Source organism: Xyrauchen texanus, chromosome 4 (genome assembly GCF_025860055.1).
Source record: "Xyrauchen texanus isolate HMW12.3.18 chromosome 4, RBS_HiC_50CHRs, whole genome shotgun sequence".
NCBI classification, from domain to species: domain Eukaryota; kingdom Metazoa; phylum Chordata; class Actinopteri; order Cypriniformes; family Catostomidae; genus Xyrauchen; species Xyrauchen texanus.
In genome coordinates, this window is record NC_068279.1 from 17,215,552 (window position 1) to 17,240,510 (window position 24,959).

Below are 24,959 nucleotides of genomic sequence, written 5' to 3' on the forward strand. Positions count from 1 at the left end.
TTATGTGCTTATTGGAGCTTCAAAGTTCTGGTTACCATGCACTTGCATTGTATGGACTTACAAAGTTTGTGCTTTGCAGAAGAAAAAAAAAATCATACACATCTGGGATGGCATGAGGGTGAATAAATGAGAGAATTTTTGGGTGAACTATCCCTTTAAGTGAACGCATGCAAAACAAATGTTGAGAATCATTCTAAAAAACAAAACTTTGGCAGGCATGATATTTATGTGTAAGCATGGTTTGATATTTGTGCCAACAAAAAGGCCTAGAGGGAGCAACTTAATTGTACTAGTGGGAAAATAAACCCATATTTTCTGCCAAACATTCAATCAATGGAAAATAATGAATCTGTGTCTTCAGTGCATGTCCTCAAAGTCACAGCGAAAACAATCTAAATTTGTCATGACATCTATTACAGTGTATTTGGAAAGCATATTTAAGTTATTTGGCAGGTTGCATTTGAGATACAAAGCCCTGTCACAATGCTGAGACATACTACAGATGGTCCACAAATGTAGTTGTCAATAATTCAGTGCGTCAATGTACTCATTTCATTTATGAATGTCATGTGGCCTCATTCAAATGCAGATACACAGTAAAGTGAATTGCTCTCACGCTGGGCTCTGATAGCACTCATCATATGAGATGACTCCATGTAAAGTCAAGAGAGAATAAGAGAACTCCATCTAGTGATGCAGCCTTTCAACAGAGGCACTTGATATGCAAGCCGCCCTCTCCTTCAACAGATGCCGGTCATTTCTAAGTGGGGGAGCAGAGAGCAGCACTAGACAGCTTCTTAATCAGCTCCACATTAATGACTTTAAATTACAAAGCTGACATTTAATTATCTGTTTAAGCATGATGTCGGGCTAAGAGCGAATTGTCTAAGGGCAAAGTCAAGTTAGCTGTCATATATGGACAGATTTATAGATTACATACAGTAGGGTTTCTAAAGTCCACATTGAAAATTTGGGATTGAAAATCTAATTTAAATTTGGGAATAAACTTCAAAAAGTTTTAGGACTATAATTTTTTTTTAAAGATGCTATAACTTAAAATGAATAATACATTTGTAAGATTCTGCACTATTTATAGGTCAATAATCAAATGTAAGCAATTTTGTGATATGGACCATGGTAAATTATTTTGAAAGGTCAGGTTTTCACTCAATTTATTATGCTGATGATATATTTTGAAATGGGGAAAAAAAAATATTAAATGAGATAAATGCAAGAGAGGAGATATTTCACAAGTGGACTTTTGAACCCCACTGCATATAGACAGATCTGTAGTTGGACTCTGCAGATATTATTTTTGGGCTTTTTTGTCTCATGCATTGGATGTACAAATGGAGAGTGTCAGGAAGATATTGGGAAGAGGGTGAATGTGATCGGGACACGACGCAGGTCAGATTAAAACCTGTGTAATATGAAAGAGCATCACACCTAAAGGCATAGTAAACGTATCGGTTACCTAACGTAACCTCGGTTCTCTCTAGATGAGGGAACGAGTATTGCGTAAGCTAGCTTACGCTACGGGAAAGATTAATCTTTTCTGAGATATTGAAGCCAAAAAATTATCCTTAATTTTTGTATCCATTGTCAACGCAGTGCGGCAGCTGCAGACCTTGAGCGGGCTAGCTAGCGAGCTCATAGGTTGCTCTGCGGCAACTGCTGCAGCCTATAGACGAGCTTGGGCGAACTCGCATCCAATGAGAGGCGTCCGCGCGCTCACTGCATCAAAGCCCGCCAAAAGGGCGTGACTAGAGTGCATATAAGCGTAGTTCGTAGGCTGGAACCCTGGTTTTCATTGACTGAAGCGAAAAGTCAGCTGCGTGGCGCTGAGCACGGCCGGCTACGCAATACTCGTTCCCTCATCTAGAGAGAACCGAGGTTACGTTAGGTAACCGATACGTTCTCTTACGAGAGGTTCTCTCGTATTGCGTAAGCTAGCTTACGCTACGGGAACCCATTGTCAGCGCCGTCGCGCCAAGCATCCACTGTATAAGCCCCAGGGAATTAAGGGGGACCCGGGGAGCCCTTATGAGTGGGGAAATAATATTTGGCCGGCAAGAATGCGGGTCATTGATTGTGTAATACATAAGCACATAGTAGGGCCGGGAGCGACAGAGCGGCGGTGCCGGTCTGTGTGGAATGTGTCCCATCAGTGCAGCTCACCAGGGGAGCTGTAGCGTATTAAACCGCTAGTAGTTTTGCCTGCAGAGCGGGCACTTCCATATTGTAAAATCTGACAAAGGTGGAGGGGAAGTCCATCCCGCTGCCACACATATGTCGTGAATGGAAATTCCGCTGGACCATGCCCACGAGGATGCCATGCCTCTAGTGGAGTGAGCCCTAATGCCCAACGGGCATGGCAGGTCTTTGACGCGTATGCAGCAGCAATAGCGTCCACTATCCATCTAGATAGTGTCTGTTTCGAGCGGCGAGACCTTTGGTGCGCCCTCCGAGCGAAACGAAAGCTGCTCGGGCGTCTGAAAGCAGCGGGCGTGCAGTATACAATCTCAGTGCTCTGACCGGGCAAAGGAGATTGGCGTCGCGTTCGCTATCCGGTGCTGGCAGCGCCGATAGGAAATGACCTGTGCTCTGAAAGGAGTACCGATCACCTTGGAAACATAGCCGTGTCTAGGCTTTAAAATGACCTTGGAGTCACTTGGTCCAAACTCAAGACACGCAGCGCTGACAGACAGCGCGTGAAGGTCTCCCACACGTTTGACTGATGACAGGGCAGTCAGAAAAGCGGTTTTGAGTGAAAGGTATTTCAAATCCACGGATTGAAGTGGTTCGAAAGGGGGCTTTCATAGTTTGAGAACTATAGAAAGATCCCAGATAGGAACCGATGGGAGCGCGGGGGTTCATCCTTCTAGCTCCCCTGAGGAAGCGGATGACCAGCTCGTTTTACCCCATGACTGGCCGTGCAGGGTTCAGCGAACGCCGCAGCGGCCGCCACTACACTTTGAGCGTGGATGGGGATCTGCCCTCATCCAGCAGCTCTTGTAGAAATACTGAGCAGCGACGACACCCCACATGTCCGTGGGTCCAGGTCTCTGTCGGTGCACCATTTTGAGAACACAGACCATTTTGACGCATAGAGTCTTCTCGTGGAAGGGGCTCTAGCGTGTATGATGGTGTTTATTACTCCTTCTGGCAGAGCGACGGGTAGTCGTTGATCACCCACGCATGCAGCGCCCAGCGCTCTGGGTGGGGATGCCAGATTGTGCCGCGAGCTTGAGAGAGGAGATCTGCTCTCACTGGGATGGGCCACGGCGCTGTCAGTGACAGCTGCGTAAGCTCCGGGAACCATGTCTGATTCTCCCAGCGGGGCTATGAGGAGCACCGAGTGGCGCGTTTCCCTGATCCTCTGCATTACCTGTGGCAATAGCGAGACGGGAGGGAAGGCGTAAGCGGGCGTCTGGGCCAGTCCTGGGCCAGCGCGTCCTCGCTTTCGAGAAAAATACTGGGCAGTGAGAGTTCTCTTTGGACGCAAAGAGGTCTATCTCTGCTCTGCCGAATAGGTGCCATAACATCTGGACTGTTTGAGCGTGCAGGGACCATTCCCTGGGGAATATTGTCTCTGGACAGTCTGTCCGGGCCGTCGTTCAGGTGGCCTGGCACGTCGCGTCGCCCTCAGCGGCGCAGGTGGCACTGGGACCAACTCAGTATGCGTTTTGTCAGATGGAAGAGGTTCCTGGATCTGACACCGCCCTGACGGTTTAGGTAGGATACCACAGATCTGTTGTCCGAACGGACCAGGACGTGGTGACCCTGAATGACCGGGAGAAAGCGCACGGCGGCGTACTCGACCGCTATCATTTCCAGACAATTTATGTGAAGGAGCTTTTCCTGAACTGACCATAGGCCGAAAACCGGAGAGCCCTCGCGAGACCGCGCCCCAACCCGTGTTGGACGCGTCTGTCGAGATGACTTTCGGCGAGATACAGCTCCCATTGTCACTCCCCGCTGATACCATTCGGCCACTGTCCAGGGCTGCAGAGCTGATATGCAGGTCTGAGTCACCTTGATGGGCTGGCGGCCTGTGGCCCAAGCCCGGCGAGACGTGCGGGTGTTTAGCCAATGCTGAAGCGGGCGCATGTGCAGTAAACCCAGCTGAAGTACTGCTGCGGCTGAGGCCATGTAACCTAGCACTCTCTGGAATTTCTTCAGAGGCGTGAGGCTGTTCATCTGAAAAGATGCGGCTAGTCGCTGAACACGGCGTGCGCGCTGTGTAGATAAGCGAGCCGTCATTGCCACGGAGTCTAGTTCTATTCCCAGGAAGGAAATGGTCTGACTGGGCTGTAGTGAGCTCTTGGTCCAATTGACTGCAAGACCCAAACTGTTCAGATGGCTGAGGAGAACTGCTCTGTGAGACAGAAGCTCCATATGTGACTGAGCCATAATCAGCCAGTCGTCCAAATAGTTCAGAATTCGCAAACCCTGACTCCGCAGGGGTGCGAGCGCCGCATCCATGCACTTCGTGAAAGTACGGGGTGCTAAGGACAGGCCGAACGGAAGGACGGTGTATTGATAAACCTGGCCGTCGAGGCGAATCTCAAGAATGGCCTGTGACGGGGATTTATCTGAATCTGAAAGTATGCATCTTTCAGATCGAGAGAAATAAACCAGTCCCCTGGCGCACATGCGCGAGGAGTTTCCTGATTGTAAGCATTTTGAACGGTCTTTTTGCAAGCACCTTGTTCAAAACCCTGAGATCTAATATGGGTCTGAGGCCGCCGTCTTTCTTGGGAACAAGAAAATAACGGCTGTAAAGCCCCGACTTCGCTCAGAGAGGGTGGCACTTTTTCTATGGCCCTTTTGCACAGAAGGCTTGCTATTTCTGAACGAAGCATGCACGCTGCTTCCGTGTTCACAGTGGTTTCGAGCCGCGCTCTGAAGCGAGGGGCGGCGATCGAACTGTAGCAAATAGCCCTGTTGTATTGTGCTTAACACCCACTTGGATATCCCTGGAATAGCTTCCCACGCTTTGAAGCGTAACGCTAGAGGGTGAATGGCCAATTCGCTCTGATTGCCGCACACAGAGCTGAACAAAATGTGTGAGCGCGTTTAGTGTGTTCATGCATGATTGCTCGCAGACAGCATGAACAGGCTGTTTTGTGAGTGACTTCCGATTGGAATTAATGGGGAAAGAGTCACATCTGTTACGTGATGCGCAAGCATAGTCATGGGCACGGGACTTACACACAGAGGAATGGTTGCTGGCCGTGTAACAGAGCGGGCAGAGAATGGGCGCAGCGCACGCATTTGCGGGCGCATTTATTGACTCTAGCGCTCGAGCGGTTCGTAACCGCTTTATGTGAGCGTGCTCTGGTGGGGACACGAGACATGCAGTGCTTGTGTGCAGAAGTGAACACTGGATTGTGGGCACATTTTCTACACATAGGGCTGGTCGTGTGACAGAGCGGGCAGAGAATGGGCAGCCTAGCGCATTTGTGAGCGCCTTCATTGACTCTGGCGCTCGAGCGGTTCAGTAACCGCTTTATGAGGCGTGCTCTGATAGGGAGCACGGGATGTGTTATGCTTGTGTGTAGGGGCGAACACTGGGTTGTGGGCACTTTTTCTACACATAAGACATGTTTGCTCTTTACAAGATTTATTTGGGTCGCCGTGAAAGCGGCGTTTGAGTCTGAGCAAGCGGGCAGTGTCACCGGCTTGTTGGCTGCTAAATTCACCACTGTAGTAGCCTGAGAGAAGGGGACTGACAGGGGGTAAAGCTTTGACAGTGGTCCGGCGCGGCGGACTGAGCCGTCGTTTGTTCAACACAGTTAGGAAGACTTCGGCTGCTCGGGTTTCAGCGTTACCTTAGATCGAGGCCCGCGGGGAGGCGGTCTGCGGCGGCTGTCTGAGCCTGATCGAGGGCGGCCGCCCTGTCGACGCTGAGAAGTCTGAGATTGTTGAACTGGGCGCTGTGAAGAGGCTGCGTGCAGGAGGCTGATCACGTGAGCGGCCTGCAGAGGAGCTAGCGCGACGCGGCAGGAAGAGGTTCATGGCTTGGGTGGCTTTCTGGACTTCTGAGAAGCGGTCAACAATGCCACTCACCGCGGAGCCGAAGAGACCGGTTGGAGAGAGCGGTGCGTTGAGGAACGTGGAGCGCTCTGCTTCTCCCATGTCGGCTAGTGTTAGCCATAAGTGTCTCTCGGTCACAGTCAGCGAGGCCATGCACTTCCCTAGAGCTTGGGCTGCAGCTTTGGTAGCCTGAAGGGCGAGGTCTGTCGCGCTCGTAGATCAGTAACAGCCTCTGGGTGCCTGCCTTTCTCATCCCACTCCGAAGAAGGTCTGCTTGTAGGATCTGTAAAGCGGCCATTGAGTGCAGAGCAGATGCGGCTTGGCCGGCGGCAGAATAGGCGCGGCCAACATAGGCGGAAGTCGCTCTGCAGGCCTTAGACGGGAGCACAGGCTTGGAACGCCATCTCGCGGAGGGCGGACAAAGGTGTGCTGCTACCGAGTCCTCGACCGGGGGATGGAGGAGTAGCCTCTCTCAGTGGCGCCGTCCACCGACGCGAGAGGTGGAGACGTGTGAACGGGTCCTGGCTGAAAGCGGGCGTTCCACGACTTTGCAAGCTCCGTATGTAATTCCGGCAGGAAGGGGCGGCCGGGCGCGGGTGTAGAGCGGCGATGGCTTTGAAGAAAGCAGCCGTCGAGTCTGTTGGGTGCCTGCTCAGGGGCGGTGACCACTTTCGAGCCCGAGGCGGTCGGCGGCCTGTGTGAGGAGGCGTGTTAACTCCCCTTCGACTCGGCGCGGGTCCTGCTGGATTCCTGGGCTGAGGAGGAGGCTTGGGAGCCTGTCCACTCCTCGCTGTCGAAGCCATGATGGAACAGCAGCCCTTATCCTCCGCCGTCATCCGAGATGGCAGCAGTCGCGGCCGCTCGGCGGCAACTGCGCGGCGTCCGGGGCGGGGAGGGTGAAAGCGATGCTTCGAGGGAGAGGCTCGGCGAGGCAGTCGCTTCAACCACAGTTTCCGGCAGCCTTTGTGAGCGGCGCTTCTTCCTCGCGTGCTGAGGGTAAGGCGGCGTGGCGGTTTCTGCTTTGATCGGCCGAGTCGAGCCCGCAGGGTCGACATCGGTAGCTCCTCACAGAAATCGCATCCGCCCTCAGTGAGGGCGAGCTCTGCGTGCCCCAGTCCCAGGCAGAGAGCGCCAGATGATGTGGCGGTCTCCTGTGCTGAGAAGGGCGCGACATGAGGCGCAAGTGGAGCGAGGCATCTTGAAAAAGACGCTCGTACTCTTTTGTGAATAGTTCTTGAGAACTAGCTTGCTTAATAAAAGGATACGTCGTCGGATGGCGTAGCTTCGCAGGATGGCTGAAGGTGGCTGAGACGGCCGGCTTCTTCTAGCGCTGTCCACGCTTGCTAGATGCCCCTCAAACGGCGACGCGGCTTCCAGGTCAGCGATGCGGAGAGCTTCGCTGAAGAGATGAAAATCAGGGTTCCAGCCTACGAACTACGCTTATATGCACTCTAGTCACGCCCTTTTGGCGGGCTTTGATGCAGTGAGCGCGGGCGCCTCTCATTGGATCGCGAGTTCGCCCAAGCTCGTCTATAGGCTGCAGCAGTTGCCGCAGAGCAACCTATGAGCTCGCTAGCTAGCCCGCTCAAGGTCTGCAGCTGCCGCACTGCGTTGACAATGGATACAAAAATTAAGGATAATTTTTTGGCTTCAATATCTCAGAAAAGATGAATCTTTCCCGTAGCGTAAGCTAGCTTACGCAATACGAGAGAACCTCTCGTAAGAGAACCCAAAAATTAAAATCGGTTTTGGGTCCAATCATTTTTTGGGTGAGAACAGACCAAATTGTAATCGCTTTTCACTATCAATTTCACGCTCGATTACACTTCCTATTGCGCCATAAAGCACTCTGGGCATGCATCATGCACTAGGAAGTGTAACCGAGCTGTGTACAGTGAAAGTGGAGTTATATTTTAGTTTGTTCATAACCAAAACTAGTTGGATCGCTTCAGATGAATTAAACCACTGGAGTCATATGGATTACTTTTATGATGCTGTGATATTTGGAGCTTCAGAGTTCTGGCCACCATTCACTTGCATTGTATGGACCTACAGAGCTGAAATCTTCTAAAAAGTCCTGCAGAAGACAGACAGTTATACACATCTGGGATGGCATGAAGGTGAGTCAATTATTTGCAAATTTTTGGGTGAACTATTTCTTTAAAGGAATATTCTGGATTCAAAACAAGTTCAGCTCAATCAACAGAATTAAATCAAAATGTTCAAATCAACATTTATCAAAATGTTGATTAGCACCAAAAAATTTATAAAAATACAAAATAAATAAAATGTAAAAAATATTTTGAATTGTCTCTACTTTAAATAATGCACAAATCTGGGCCACAGTGATGCACAAACAATGGAAGTGAATGGGGCCAATCCATGAACATTAAAATCAGGGTAAGAAGTCATAATTTGCTATTCTTAAGAATTTGTTTTAATGAACTGATTAAAGACAGTTTATGATTTAAATGGTTAGAAAAAATATGCACTCATAAAAGGAAAAAAAAAATGTCTCTAAAAATCAAATACAGGGGGGCAAATATTGCCTCTAAATGTACAAGTTAATTCCTGATGCTGGTTAAAATACTCAATGTTTCAAATGTAAAGCCTCAATACATAAACAATATGCATGTTAACATGATTGTAGAGTGATAAAATCACTTATTATACAACTCTCTGGAATACTTGATTCTGATTGGTCAATGGTACCATCTAATGGTCTGATATCACATCCACATATCAGACCACGCATCCGGGTATTGGGAGCCATCTTTTCTGCTCCTCGGATCACTGTGAGATTTCTACAAGTAAGCTAACGAATAAATTTTAACTCAATTCAATGTTACATGTGAATGTATTTATTTATTTGGCAAGTAGTCTTGTAATAAGAGGCATAATAAGCAGTCAGAAGACTATTAATTACAAAATAAGCACCAACAGAACTCCGACGCAAACCGAAAGTGGATTTTAGTTGTTAATTTTACTTCTCACATAATTACATTATTTCAACGCAATTCAATAATTTATGTCCATGTATTTATTTGTTTTGTCAGTAGCCATGTAATAAGCGCGATAATGTAAAATCTGCCAGTTGTTATAGCAAAACAAACCTCGAAATGCCGATCAGAATCCCGTCATGAAGCAGAATGTACATTATACTTTACTTATAAACTTTTTCTTATAAGTTATATCCAATTTTACAACTTTGTTGCCATGAGAATGTTACTCTGTAAATCCTAAAACCACAATAAAGTTGATGATTTAAACAACTTCACAGGTCAAGTAATACATGAATTTTAGCAGAAGAATGAATTCTTCTATAACAATTATAAGCTTTACATTTCTGCCTTTAAACCCTTCAAAAATGTGCCTCATTCACTTCCACCTCAATGTAACCTTAATTGTTGCTTTTTTTTTTTTTTTTTAAAGTTGATTTTTTAAATAGTTTTTTGTGGTAATCAGCATTATGTCACAAATGCTGTCGATTAAGATTAACTTGTATTGAACCCTGAATATAAATTTTATAGAGAATCACAAGAGACTCGTCACTCACAGTTGATCCTCATCTTCTGGTAGACTGGCATTAATTTGTGTTGATAAGCAAACACTTTAAAAATTAATAAAGCAATTGCATTAGGTAACAAAGTGGCCTTTATTTTAAAGAAAGATAACACAAGAAGTCCTTTAATGGAAAACCATCCACAAAAATAAATTTGTTATGAACTACGTCTGTGATTCCTCCATAATTGCGAGAAAAAACAACACTACAGTCAGTGAAGTTTTAAGAAGAAGTTTTAAGTCTTCCCTTGTAAATTTGAATGTGTGTGCCTGACGGAGTTAATGAGACAGCGCGGTTATAACTGCACTACCACAGACAGCACTGTCACACCATCTGAGTGTCTGCCCACTCGGAGATTAAACACATGTAGAAACGTGTCTCTCTTCTGACACTTCAGCTCTGACCTTTAATGGCTCCCGCTCCTGCAGATCCGACGAGCCGTCACTACTTTTGTACTTGGAGTCTTTGTCTCTCTGGTCAATCGTCGTATAGCCATCTAATAAGAGGGAAAGAAAGGATAAAAGATCTTTGTTATTGTGGTCTGCATGTCAGCACACTCAGCATGGCTCTTCAAACAAGCAGAGACAGATCCCTCAACCTTCAGCTGGGAGCATCCAGTACGAGTTGTGTGCACAGCTTTTCTTATGCTTACAGCTTGTGTGTGTGTGTTGGTTTGTGCATTTGTTTGTGTGAATGCAGGGCATGTGTATTAGCTATCCCCCCAGAGGCAGGAGATTTCATCACTTCTTTCTACCCACTCAAACAGCATCACTTCTCCAGCCTTTGCCCAATTATTGTCAGTCAGGCTTGGAGAGGGTGCTGGCGCAGTGGAGAAGATCAGAGAGATGACGCTATAATGAAGAGGCGGCACTCTGTTGGTGTACAAGCAATAGTGCTTTTGTTCAAATTTCCATTGCCCAGAAACAGCAAACACGATACACTACAAACATCTTATTAAAAGAGGATTTTTGTAGACAGCATTGGAATGAAAGAGACGTAAAGAATTCAAATGAATTTCAAATTGAATTACTTTTAAACCGAAGCACAACATCCTCCTAACAAAACTTTTTTTGAGGAATGGAACGTAAGAGGGATTATGTTTTTGTATCGTCACAACACCAAATTTCATTTGTAGGGTTTTTTGTTTTTAGGGCATGCAAATGCAGTCTTACCTGGACCGAATTCATCCATAGGTATCATATCTCCACTGCCACACCCTCTGTTGTCTGCAAAGCATTTTACAAGCTGGATTTTTCAATGCAATAGGACTCATGCTAATTTTTTTTTAAATATGTCCTGAATTCTGTAGATTTAGTTTATAAGGTCTATTGTGTGCTCTAGTGAAGTTCTGGAAGTTTAAACACCATAAATTTCCTCAATAAAGAAATAGATCTTTAGTGCTAAAATGTAAATCTTTCAAGACTAGCCATGAGCTATGAGGTTGTAAGCGGTGGTGGTATATGCTTCTGCAAAAGCCACAAGTCAGTGTGATTTCAACTGCATTTTCGAAACATTGGGCTTAATTGCAGAATTTCTTGTAAAATACTACATTACCCACAATTCTGAAGTGAGATCCACCAATCAGAGATGGCATTGTTACTATGGAAGCAAGAATCGCTGCAATATTGACTGCTCACTCCCATAAAACATTACAAGGATGTAATTGAATCAGACCTGCTACACTTTCAATTAACTGATTAATATTTGATTATCATTCCAATGCTTGATGGAATGAGTAGTGCATTTCCTTATAAAATTGTAAAGTACACCTTTTTTCCTAGAATAAAATGTAATGTTGTGATTTATGTAGAAGCTGGTTGGTTTGGTTCAAGGTTTTAATATCTTTACATTTTGAAATACCTATGGAATAAAAAAAAAAAGGACGTTATTATGTCACTGTTGCGCTCGATTCTCAACATTAATGCAAACAGGAAATGAAGTGGGAATGATGGATGCGATCAAATGCATCTTTGTCGTGAGCATCCATACTCATGGCAGTAACAAAATCAGTAATGAAAAAAAGATGAGATGTGTTGTGTTCGGGTGGAGGGATGGCGCTTTTTATGGCAGCACTCAGTAATTTACCATAATTTTACTTGAGAGTGAATGAATAATGAGCTCCTATACCGGGGTCCATTTATCTGCTGTCTAATCCTCATTAATCATTCTGTATCATATGAAAAGCTCAAATGACCAATTAAAGCACAAGAGATGGGGGCGGCTGCACACACCAGCTAAGCAACGGGGGTGAGAGATCAAGCGTTCTGCCATGTGTAAAAACACAGATAGTAGTAGAGTTCAGGAGATATGCTCACTCAGGTGCACCTGAAACTCAAGAGCTCCCCTGAGCTTACAGATTCATCCCTGTTTGTGGCCTTTAGCTAACCTTGGTTCTTCTCCATCAAAGGCAGTGTAGTGTCGTCATAGCCAGGCTTGCAGTTCTTGGATCCTTTGGGAGTGCCAGTAGCTAAAAGCTGAAAAGAGTAGAGAAGAAAAGACTTGCAAAATTTAGGACAGAGAAACCGCTTTTACAAAAATCACTTAGACCTTAAACAAGGCGCTCCATTTCTCTATATAATATGTGTAATAAAGAATGAATGAGGTGGTTCCAATACACACTCAAATTTTCTCTTTCTAGTGCCATTTAGTTTTAGTTTTTTTTTGCATTGTGATTACTTTCAAGACATTAACTCACAGTCCACCTCCCAATTATCATTACTATAATGTGAAAATCAATAATGATAAATCAAATCGTAAAGCACCTTTGTAAAATTGTAAGAATATGTCATGGTATTTGTTGTACTAAATGGATTTTATGGCAATTTCTATGAAAAAACCTGGAAAGGAAGATTTTCATTTCTCATTACTGTACTGCAGTAAGACATTTTTCGCATAACAGTTAGGAGAATTTGGGGGTTGCTGCTTAAAGGGCAAAGTATACTTCTGGATCGCTCAGCGCATAGAATGTGTGAAGCAAATGTCATCATCATTCTGCACAGACTGACAGGCGGACAAAGTCCTCGTCTGTGCGCATTGTCTGCGCATGTGCCTGCGTCTGACAGTACTAAAAGAGTATCACAAGGCAGTGGAAGTGGGCATGCGTCGAATGAGTTTATATTCACTCGCAGTCAGCAGAGTATATTTTGAAAAGCAACACAATTAACCGGGTGTGAGCCATTCCAGAATGCACAAAAACGAAGTATTTCCAGGCCTTAATTGTACCGGAAAATCACACAATGCAATGTAAAAAAGCAAAAAAAACATAATTGTCTTAAAATAGGCTTAATTTTTCATTAAGCACATGTAAGGCTGAACTCAAGATGTCGTAAAAGTCAAAGAACTCTGCGAGAACCAACGTCATAAAACTCTTACACAGATGAGAATCTCCACCTGAGTCAACGCATCCTACTGAGCAGGGACCATCAAACACAAATCTCACATCTGACCGCTATCTCACCTCAGGCCAATTTAGGCCTACTCACCTAAAACTCACTCATCTGTTCTCTCTCCCACCCTTATCACCCCAAAATGTATATGTGAAAATGTAAAAAAGAAAACCATAAATACAAATAATGTAACTAGGCATGTTTGGTATAATTTAAAATGTCTCAATGTGACTGGTATATTGGTCCCTTTCCCATGTTGATAAAACTAATGATAACAAAGTTATAAGGCCTTTGCCAAATGCTGTATAATTCTGGAGGTCTGTCCCCATCCCTGCCTGTATGTTAATGAGATATGTCCCCAGGACTTCCAAACCTAACCACTCCCAAAATTCCCTTTGTTTATGGTTTGGGTATTTAAGGAAATGTGTGACACTGTTCATGGTTGTCTGTAGTCAGACGATCCAACACAGTTTACTGTGTGTAGTTTATATCAGGTAATTGCATTTTGACTTCTTATGTTTTGATGAAATGTCTAAATTTGACTTTTTATTGTCTAGTTGGAATTGATTAATGTATTATTTTACCTGGTAAATAAATTGTTACATTTGAGTTTTTTCTGATTTACTCTGAAACATTTGTCTTTAGTAGATTACGTTAAGTCCATGTTTCCGCAAATCTACGACCAGGTTAGTAGCGAACTAAAGCTCAGTTCTGAGTGGAGCATGGGGCACACCGACTGAGACTTTAGTGCTCTGACTAACAAATTGGCATTATTTCTAGTGTACTTGGAGTGTATAGGCTCGATAGAGAATTTCCGTTAAGGACAACATGAAGTTGTCGACCAAGCCTAAATAGAGTGAAGTCTAAACCTGGTTATTGTAATATTTTCTAGCTAAGCGTACATAAGAAACTATGGCATGATTATATAAAGCTAATTTAACTTAGGTATTGTTGGTCTATCTTTGTAAATTTAGTGGTCATGACCTCTGGGTAGAAATAATGTTACTCTAATTAAGTGTTTACTATCTAAGGGGACTAAAAAAATACTTTTAGATAAAAGGGGAAGCATGAGCAGCCGTCTAATTAGTATTTAGTCAATTAATGTTTTAATGACCAATACTGGCATATTTGTGACCATGAGATCCACGTGCACGGCCGGCGCGAGACTCTCTAAGCGACAGGAATCCAATATAAAACAGAGTTAAATACGATGATTAAATGTTAAATAAAATGTAATAATAATAATAATAACTAAGAATAGAACATATACATATCCTTACAAACTTTTATAATTGAAGTCAAATAATATAAACGAGGATCATAAAATGAATAATAAAGTTATTAAACAGAAACAAAATAACTTAAACTGAATGCGCATGATAAGACAGAACACACAGGAGACCTTCAGCCATGACATTGGATACCGTCCTTGGGCCAGTTGGGTGGCTTCCCTATTCCTCCTTTACCTTATCCCCCTTCCCCCTTATACACAATACATTTTTATAATATTTTGAATCAAATAACTTATAGAATCCTTAATAATTTATGATTTGCAATACATTAAGTATGACACAGAAAGGTACAAAATGTATTTATTTAAAATAAATATTGATAGTTTTTTCTTCTGATTTTGGGGTGAAATATGACATTATGAGATTCCACTTCCCTTCTTGGGCATTTGGTATGTAAAATGTAAGATGGAAAAATAATACAAAAAGTTTGTGTCTATGCGTCGCTCTACCTGGAAGTGCGTTTTATTCCAGCCATCCTTGATCAGGGCGTTTCTCAGCTCCTTATAGCTCCAAACCGTCTGTAGTACATGGGATGCAGCTTTGGTCTCCCTTGCTGATTGGCTGCAGTGCATAAACACAGTATGAAAGAAGTATGAGGAATCCAGAGCCTTAGAAAAAACTCTCAAATTCAAATTCAAGCTTCTATTCCCGTCCCAGGAGCCTGAAGTCACCACAGCTCCAATCTCCAACCCCTGTGGCCACAGATTTCTTCTTTTTCACTTCATTAGCTTTTCCTGTGATCCTCACTTCCGTAATTATCAGGAGCCTACAACTTGAATGCCACCTCCCCAGAGCTAGAGAGAGATAGAGGAAGGCCATGTAGCCACTCGCCAGTCAAGCAAGTACTGTTTAAAAAGTTAATCTCCCACAATCAATATTTCGTTTCGGACAAAATCATGCTCAGGCAGAAACGGTATAAATGATGTTAAGTATTAAATGATGTCAGATGTGGAAAGGATGCCGGTGTTTTTTTTATAACATATGGCTTACTCTCCAGAGCTCCATGCAGATATCTACAGCACTTTAATCTAATATCTAGCATCTAATATTCCGTTTTTCACACGCATATATTAAGGATGCCATGCGTGTTGATGAAAAGACGACACTTCAAAAAGCTGGGAGATGCAAGTCTTGTTGCTGTTTTTCTCTGAGGTACAAATGTAAGATGTACTTGCAATGATTAAGGAATGGGAGTCATCTTGTTTGTAAATAGAATGATAGGGTTCACACATTCGCAATCTAAGGCAATGTTCACACCGCTGTTGAATGTGGCCCATCTGTGACACAGACCTGGGTTTTGCTTTGTTTTTTTGTATAATAGTGAGAACAGCAAAAAATCACATTGAATGTGACATAAATTCCAATTGGGCTTTTTTCATATTTTAAAAAATTACATACTTACAAGATGCATATTTGATTGTTTGCAAAATTTGACTTTAGTGTGAACAGTCAGGTTGGAATCCATGTGATTTTTACATCAATCTAACATGACATTAGTCATAATTGTGTGCATATTTGATCCTTGACATGAATCATACTGTATCTATTTTTAATTGCACTATGTGAAGTATTACATAGAAAAAGGTGCCAAAATATATTTGTTATAAAAATAATATACATAAGGACTTAAATGTACTTTGGACAGGGGCAACTGAAAGTGACAAAATAAAAATATTTTTTTTTTTATTCAAGAACATTTGGGAATTTTGGGTCCAAAAAGTCCAGAATGTCCAAATTTCTTATCATTTCATATAATAATTTATAATATCATATTTTTAGGAAATTTACTGATGAAAATATAATGAACATTCCATCTTAATAAGTTTTACATATGCGGGGTAGTTTAGGTCCGATGCCTATTTAGACTAGTGTCTGGGATGGGTCACGTTAAAAAGGTCATGTGATCAACCACACCAGAAAGAGAAAAAAAAAATGTAATTTGCGAAATTGTAAATCTGATAAAGGACTTGCTTCTTGGCAGTTAATAAAGTATTGAAGAAGAAAGAAATGTCCACGAACACATCTGACACTCAAACAATTCCACAGGTGCTCCAGATCAGGGATAGGAAGTTGAAAACAAATAGTGGAAACAAATATCCACTTCTAGGCACTCTTGAGAGGTTTTAAGTTAAAAAGCCTTTACTGTGAGGGCTACATATTATAAAAGCACCATCATGTATCGGCCCAAACAGGCCTTCATCAGGGTGTCACAAAATTAAAGACACAGGAAGTGACTTAATAGTCTTCCCATAGTGCTCTACGCAAACAGGCTACTAGAAGCCTGAAGTCCTATGACACCAATATCAACTTGCAAGCAAAACAAATATTGTTTGCAAGTCGAAACAATATACAAAATAAATGAATATATGTACACAGTTAGAAAAATAATTCCATATATTGTACACCAACATTATTGTACATTACCATACTGTACCATTTACATCTACAGAACATGATCAAGGAAAACAGACACTATTTAGCAAGACACTATCTCCCATCCATGATTTTCGAAGTAAAAACGGGTAAGATTAATTTCTCATAGTCATAAAAATGGAGAGAAATCTATGTCCTCGTTAAGTCCAGGATGTGACAGAGCTTTTAATGTATGGATCCAGTAAGTCTCTGGCTGTTTTAATCTTTTCAATCCATCTCCATTCCGAATGTCACATGACACCTGTTCTATACCCAGAACTTTCAGAGAGCTGTCATTTCCATGTTTGGCTTGGATGTGATGTTAAGCCATTGGGTAGTTCATATTGCCAGTATGTATTGCATACCTATGTTCTGCCACTCTGTCCCTCAACCTCCTCTTGGTAAGACCTATCTTACCTGCATGGGCATTCTTTAGGTATGCCCATGAGTATTATGAATACATTTCTAGACATAATTCATCATAGTGCATATATAACAAGAGCTAGTATAGTAAAGTATCCAGTGGATGCACACTTCAGCAGATCCAGGAAATCGTCCAGGTATTTTTCGCCTACTGTATTAGTAATACTGAGGATTCAGACATCCAATAAATTTTTTGGCTAAATATATAGTAGGGAAGTAGGCATATTCAGATGTGGGGTTTGGATTGCGGTGTGATTGTGAACGTAACCTAAATGTGTTATGGCAATCAATGTGTTATGGCAATCATAATTTGTCATAAATTTGTTCTGTTCTTCATTCACTTTGCACGTACCTGGTCCTATTGATGGACACTAGTTTGTCGATTGCTTGAGCAGTAACGAGGGAGCGAGCATTTTCAGAGCAGTCTGTTATGATTTCATGGATGGTGTTGAGGATAGCCACCACTGTGTCCTCCTCCAGGTTCTTGGCTGGTCGCTGCTGTCCGCTGGGCAGGTTGCTAACCAAGTCCCTCATGGCGTAACTGCCTGAGGAGAATATTACACAACAATGAGACACAGACTGGAAATGAGAAAAACAATTGCAGAGACACAGAGGCTACATAAAACCATCATAATATTTAACTTTATTTACAAAAATCACATGAAATCAAAACTGGTGTTTAGTGGATTTTAGTCCATGTCTGTCACTTTGAAGCCATCTTTATGCTAGTGTCCTCTAAAAAGTTGAGAAGTGATACTTTAAAAATGTATTTCTTTTCTGTGAAAACAGACCAAAAATATGGATGACTCATCACCACACAATCTTTTGAATCAAACGCTTTATAGATGGAGAATGTTTATTCCCCAATATCACCTGCAGCTGACAATGAAGCAGCCAATCATGGTTCATGGCTGTACGGTTGCTATAGCCCATTGGCTATTTAAAAAACAGTGCCCTTTGATTTGACCTGCCCAAACTTACTGTTTCAATAAGAGATGTCAACACAGTGCTTGGAAAGTGATTTAAAGACCTTTGACATCAATTGCATCCTCCTGGCTACAAATCAGATGAAAAATATCATTTTACATAAAAGGTTGAGTATTCTACTCTTACCTATTAGATCTTTGTTGCGGTGGTCAATGGACAGGTTCCTCAAAGCGATGGCCACAGCTCGCACCACCTTGTCTGAGTCAGAGCGCAGAAGTTCCACAAGTATAGGCAACCCTTTCTCCTTACGCACTGTCGCCCGGATATAGTTCGACCACTGTAAAAATTAGAGGAACAGACTGTATGAAACTGTGGTTTGGACATTCTTCTCTTGCATTTAATGGAATAGTTCACCCCCCAAAATAAACTCACCCTCACGCCATTCCGAATGTGTATGACTTTATTTACCCTGCAGAACTCAAATGAAAATATTTACAATAATACCTCACCTCTTGTCACGAACCCCGCTCCCTCGCTCCGCCCCCTCGAGCTCCCACGCTCGTTCCGCCCCCTCGAGCTCCCACACTCGTTCCGCCCCCTCGAGCTTGCACGCTCTTTTTGCTCGCTCGAGCCCTCACGCCCACTTTGCTCCTACTCGCTCACATGCTCGTAGGCAATCTCCCTTCCTCGAGTTTCTCACGCGTTTCCAATCCCCCAGAACATTATGACCACCTGCACTCGCGTCATCTGCACTCCTGCACATTAGTTTCACCTGCACTCGTCTCATCACCTGTCATGGTTTACACCTGCACTCGCCCCTATATATATCACTACCCTTTCGTCTCACGGTTGTTGGTTATTGTATTTAGTTTCCCGTGTCCTTGCCCCCCGCTAGTCTCGCCTAGTTCTGATACTCCTCTTGTTTACCCCTTAGCTTGCCAGCTCCCCTCGTTCCCCTGTCGTTGATCCTGCTTGTCCCGTCTTGTTCTACGCCATAGTTGTTAACTGTTTTCCTGGCTTCGACCTCCCGCTCTCGTTGACCACTCTCTCCCGGATTTGCCCCTTCCTTCCTCTTGATTCCCCGGCTCCGACATCACGCTCCGCTTTGACGCCTCTTCACTGGATTTGCCCTTTTTTGTACTTTGCATGCTTTGTGTTTAATAAAGCTGTTTTGTATTCGACATTGTGACTGTCTCATCTTGTGCGGGTTACAGAATAACCAACCGTTACCGAAGACAGTCACAATGCCCCGCGCTGAGGATTCGCGCAGCTCACTAGAGCGGAGGTGCACGTCACATTCGGCGCGAGGAGCTACAGTTTGGAGGCAGGACCGAGCGCTCGCGGCCCAGGGGCAGCAGGTATGTTCTTGGTCTGATTTATGTCACCCTGTTTCACCTGTGTCTGCCCCTGAGCCCGTTTATGCCTCCAGTGCATTTCTGAGCGCCGTAAGCCTTCAACCCCCTGAGAGGTTTGATGGCTCTTCGGGCGCTTGCCAAGGGTTGTTTATGCAGGGCAGCGGTTGGAGAACTTTAAACCGTGCCCTTAACATTATGGACCCAGCGGCCCAACTCTTGGGTTTGCGTCAGGGGAGTCAACCTTTGGAGGCTTATGTGGTTGACTTTTGTGCCCTGGCTAACCAGGTGAATTTTGATGAGGTGGCTCTAAAAGACATTTTTCAATATGGACTGAATGAGCCAGCCTCATCATTCATGCCTGGTGGTCGCTGCTCTCTCAACCTGGCTCAGTTTATTGACCTCGCCCTACTGTACGCTGGTTCCTCGTTTACTGTACGCTGGTTCCTCGTTCCTGTGGGGGAGGCAGAAACTGAACTAGCGTTCCATACCACGGCCCCCGTCTTGAAGCCTACCACGGCCCCCTCCCGAAGCCTGACACGGCCCCCGTCCCGAAGCCTGACACGGCCCCAGCCCCGAAGCCTTACACGGCCCCAGTCCCGAAGCCTTACACGGCCCCAGCCCCGAGGCCTGACACGGCCCCAGCCCCGAGGCCTGACACGGCCCCAGTCCCGAAGCCTGTCACGGCCCCAGTCTCGAAGCCTGTCACGGCCAGCGAGTCAACGCCCATGCCCGCCACGGCCAATGAGCCAGCGGCCATGCCCGCCACGGCCAACGAGCCAGTGCCCATGCCCGCCACGGTCGGCAAGCCAGCGCCTGTAGCCTCGACCGCCCCCATGGCCACGTCCCCTGTTGGCCGAGGACGCAAGAGAAGGAAGAGGGCCCCTTCTCCCCAGTCTCGTCTTGTGCTCAAGACCGCAGAGGTTCCCTCAGAGTCTTCCACGGCTCTGCCGGGTTCTGCTCCGCCCCCAGAGTCTTCCACGCGGCTCTGCCGAGGTTCTGCTCCGCCCCCAGAGTCTTCCACGGCTCTGCGAGGTTCTGCTCCACCCCAGAGTCTTCCACGGCTCTGCCGGGTTCTCTGCTCAGCCCCTCAGAGCCCTCGCTGGCCTCCGCCTCTCCCGAGTCTCCCAAGGCTCCTCCTCCCAAGCCTCCCAGGGCTCCTCTCAAGCCTCCCAGGGCTCTTCCTCTCCGAGCCTCCTAAGGCTCCTCCTCTCGAGCCTCCCAGAGCTCTACCTCCCAAGCCCCCAGGGTTCTGCCTTTCAAGTTTCTCCTAGCCTTCCAAGGCTCCTCCTCCCAAGCCTCCCAGGGCTCCTCCTCTCGAGCCTCTCAGGGCTTCTCCTCTCCCGAGTCTTTCAGGGCTCCCCCTCCCAAGCCTCTCAGGGCTTCTCCTCTCCGAGTCTCTCAGGGCTCCTCCCCCTCAAGCCTCTCAGGGCTTCCCCTCTCGAGTCTTTCAGGGCTCCTCCTCCCCTCGAGCCTCTCAGGGCTCCGTCCCTCGAGTCTTTCATGGCTCCACCCCTCCGAGCCTCTCAGGGCTCCGTCCCTCGAGTCTTTCATGGCTCCACCCCTTAAGCCTCTCACGGCCTGCCTCTCGAGTCTCTCAGGGCTCCTCCTCCCCTCGAGCCTCTCAGGGCTCCGTCCCTCGAGTCTTTCATGGCTCCACCCCTCAAGCCTCTCACGGCTCGCCTCTCCGAGTCTCTCAGGGCTCCTCCCCCTCTCAAGCCTCTCAGGGCTTCCCCTCTCGAGTCTCTCAGGGCTCCTCCTCCCCTCAAGCCTCTCAGGGCTTCGTCTTGCGAGCCTTCCAGGGCCCCACCTCTAGAGCCTCTCGAGTCTTCCACGACCTTTTTCCCCGAGCCTCTCATGGCTCTACTCCCAGAGACTCCAGAGCTTCCTAGGGCTCCGCCTCCCGAGCCTTCTACGGCTCCGCCTCCCGAGCCTCCCACGGCTCTGCCTCCCGAGCCTCCTATGGCTCCGCCTCCCGAACCTCCTACGGCTCCGCCTCCCGAGCTTTCTATGGCTCCGCCTCTCAGGCCTCCTACGGCTCTACCCCCCAAGACTACAGAGCCTGCCAGGTCGTCGCCTCGGGGACCTCCCACGGCGCCACCTCCACTGGCTCCACCTCCTGAGCCTTCCAGGCCTTCCCCCCTAAAGCCTCCTTCGGCTCCACCTCCAGAGCCTTTCAGGCCTTCGCCCCTAAAGCCTCCTTCGGCTGCACCTCCAGAGCCTTCCAGAACCCCACCTCCAGAGACGCCTACAGTGCCGCCTCTGACGGCACCGCCTTTCACGGCTCAGCCCGGACTTCCTGACCCTCTCCCTGTCCTGTGGCCTCTTCCCTGGCCTCCGGACCCTATTCCTGTCTGGTGGTCACCTTCCAGACCCCGGACCCAGTCCCTGTCCTCCAGTCAGCCTTCCAGACCCCCTGACCCTGTCTCTGCCCTACGGCTGCCCCCTAGATCTCCCGACCACCCGCCTGTCCGCTATGTTCCCCAGACCTTGCCTTGATACTGCCCATTGACCCCATGGACTGTCTCATTTCCCTCTGTGCCCCTTGGACTGCCCTCAATTTTGTTTGTGTGTTTTGTGGGTTGTCTGTTCAGGGTTTTTTGTTTGTTGGGTTAGTCCAGCACCACTTCCTCGCAACCGGCGCGGCCGTCAGGAGCCGTCCGTTTTAGAGGGGAGTACTGTCACGAACCCCGCTCCCTCACTCCGCCCCCTCGAGCTCCCACGCTCGTTCCGCCCCCTCGAGCTCGCACGCTCTTTTTGCTCGCTCGAGCCCTCACGCCCACTTTGCTCCTACTCGCTCACATGCTCGTAGGCAATCTCCCTTCCTCGAGTTTCTCACGCGTTTCCAATCCCCCAGAACATTATGACCACCTGCACTCGCGTCATCTGCACTCCTGCACATTAGTTTCACCTGCACTCGTCTCATCACCTGTCATGGTTTACACCTGCACTCGCCCCTATATATATCACTACTGTAGAGTATGAACGGAGAATCATGAACTCATTAATTCTAAATACAGGGCACACATTGTGTGCTAGGGGTCCTAAAGAAAACCCCCACACTGTTTCTCCCCATCTAAATCACCGGGGAGCCAGCAAGTCTGGAGTAGAATCGCTATTGGCGTTTTTACGACCCAGAGAGACACTCCAGAGACCCTCGTGACTTAGCCTTCTGAACCCGTACCATGTGAGAAAGGAATGTTCAGAGAAGTGCTGACCCTCACTTCATTCTCTTACTAAGAAAGAGAAATGAACCCTGTTAATCCTATATATATATTCTATATATCCATGTGATAAATATTGACATGTATCTAATGTGCCATCTCACATTTTCCCTTAAATGTGCTTGATCTATGTTTTCTTGCAAACTAATGGGTTAATGTTTCAGACTTTGCATACTATGGTTAACCGAAATCATATGTGTGGCATATTTGGTCTCTATAACTTGGTATTTTGAAGATCGAAATGACTGTGTACATGATATGTCGATAACAACAACATATTAGTATTACAAGTATATTTCCTAGTTTTCTTTCTTGCACATGCAATGAGAAATGTGAGAACAAAGAGCAATAAACCAAATTCCGCCTGGAACCCAAACCCTTCTCATTGGTCGAGCCAATGAGAGGTGGGACTATGTTTTCTAAGGGTATAAAACTACTAAGCCCACTTCCTTCTCTCTCTTATCTCGTCTTTTCAGCTCTCTTATGCTCCTCTTGCTTCCTGCCTCTCTTGCCCTCTGAGCCTTGTGCTCTCTCACTCTCTTGCTGAATGATGCCAAACTAGAAGGCCCCAAGGACTCCCAAGCGTCTGCCAGGCTACTGACCTTGTCTCTGACTCCCACTGGTTCTCTCTCTCATCAAGACAACATCATCAAAGATCAACTCAAGCCATCAACAAATTGCATCAGGACAGTTTAATTCAAATGGGACATGCAAGTATCAAACTTAGTCTCATTATTTGATACATTAAGTATCCTTAACCCCTTTCTAAAAGGGCGTGTCAGAACTAATATGATGGTTTGCTCAGGCTGTTGATCTGCTGAACTTCAAACAATGCTATAACTTCTTGCCTTCCTGTATTCTGCTTCAGCCCTCTTTCCCTTGGTAAACTGTATGAATGTATGTATATGTATGTTAGAGTAGTTTAAATGTTTAGTCTAGTTAATAAAGTCTTGTTCATGTCACATGTAAAGTTGTCTGTGTCTCAAGCTCATATCTAAAGTCACTAATCATAGATTTTGACTACTTGCTCTTAATACTTAGTAAGAAAGACATTTCCCATGCCCCGGAAATGTACATTTCTATTAATTAATTAATAACCAATATTGAGTGTTCACGGGATGAACCGAGTATTTGGTTGTAATGTTAATGTAGCTACATCAAGTTAACCCGATTAACTGATCCAAGTATTCATAATCGATTATAACATGTTATGATTGATTATTAATATTTCATAGAGCTGATTCGCTACACTACACTTTCGTCTCACGGTTGTTGGTTATTGTATTTAGTTTCCCGTGTCCTTGCCCCCCGCTAGTCTCGCCTAGTTCTGATACTCCTCTTGTTGATACTCCCCTTAGCTTGCCAGCTCCCCTCGTTCCCCTGTCGTTGATCCCGCTTGTCCTGTCTTGTTCTACGCCATAGTTGTTAACTGTTTTCCCGGCTTCGACCTCCCGCTCTCGTTGACCACTCTCTCCCGGATTTGCCCATTCCTTCCTCTTGATTCCCCGGCTCCGACATCACGCTCCACTTTGACGCCTCTTCACTGGATTTGCCCTTTTTTGTACTTTGCACGCTTTGTGTTTAATAAAGCTGTTTTGTATTCGACATTGTGACTGTCTCATCTTGTGCGGGTTACACCTCTGTAGGTCCATTCAATGTAAGTGAAAGATGGTCACATCTTTATAGCTCCAAAAAGCAAATAAAGTAATCATAATAAATAAAATAAATGTAATCCATGCAAGTATTAAAAGTAATCCAGTGGTTAAATCCATGTCTTCAGAAGCGATATGATAGGTGTGGATGAGAAACAGATCAATATTTGATGTCCTTTTTCAGAATACATCTCTATTTTTACCAGCCCCCAAGTAGGTGGCACTATTCACCAAAAAACAAAAGAAAAAGAATGTATAACTGAAAGTGTAGATTTATTGTAAAAAAGGACTTTGATCTTTGATTTTTTTTTATCTTTTTCTCACCCACACCTCTCATATAGCTTCTGAAGACATGGATTTAACCACTGGAGTTGTATGGATTACTTTTATGCTGCCTTTATATGCTTTTTGGAGCTTCAAAATTCTGTCCACCATTCACTTGCATTGTATGGACCTAAGAGTTGATCTATTCTTAAAAAATCTTTGTGTTCTCTAGAAGATAGAAAGATGAGAAAATTTTCCTTTTTGGGTGAACTATTCCTTTAAGTAACTTTGTCTTGGCAAGTCATACTCAGCCAAATGGGCAGCTCTGAGAAACTGTTTTGAGAATGGGCACACAGTACAGCAGTATATGTAAATGTATGTGTGTGTGACAAAAAGCTAAACTTTGAGAGAAAATAAAAATTATAA

At 45.4% G+C, this 24,959-nt stretch overlaps 1 protein-coding gene across 7 annotated transcripts in view; it reads right to left on the minus strand.

The window, feature by feature from the left end:
* Positions 1–24,959, minus strand: part of LOC127638926 (splicing regulator ARVCF-like) — a 240,378-nt gene that overhangs the window by 6,519 nt on the left and 208,900 nt on the right. For all 7 annotated transcript variants that reach the window (XM_052120700.1, XM_052120692.1, XM_052120709.1 and 4 more), the window contains 5 exons: positions 18,228–18,378; positions 17,467–17,659; positions 14,729–14,840; positions 11,988–12,075; positions 10,006–10,097 (listed from right to left, as the gene is read on the minus strand). In XM_052120700.1, coding sequence (XP_051976660.1) covers positions 10,006–10,097; positions 11,988–12,075; positions 14,729–14,840; positions 17,467–17,659; positions 18,228–18,378 — 636 coding nt within the window. The remainder of the gene's footprint in view (positions 1–10,005; positions 10,098–11,987; positions 12,076–14,728; positions 14,841–17,466; positions 17,660–18,227; positions 18,379–24,959) is intronic.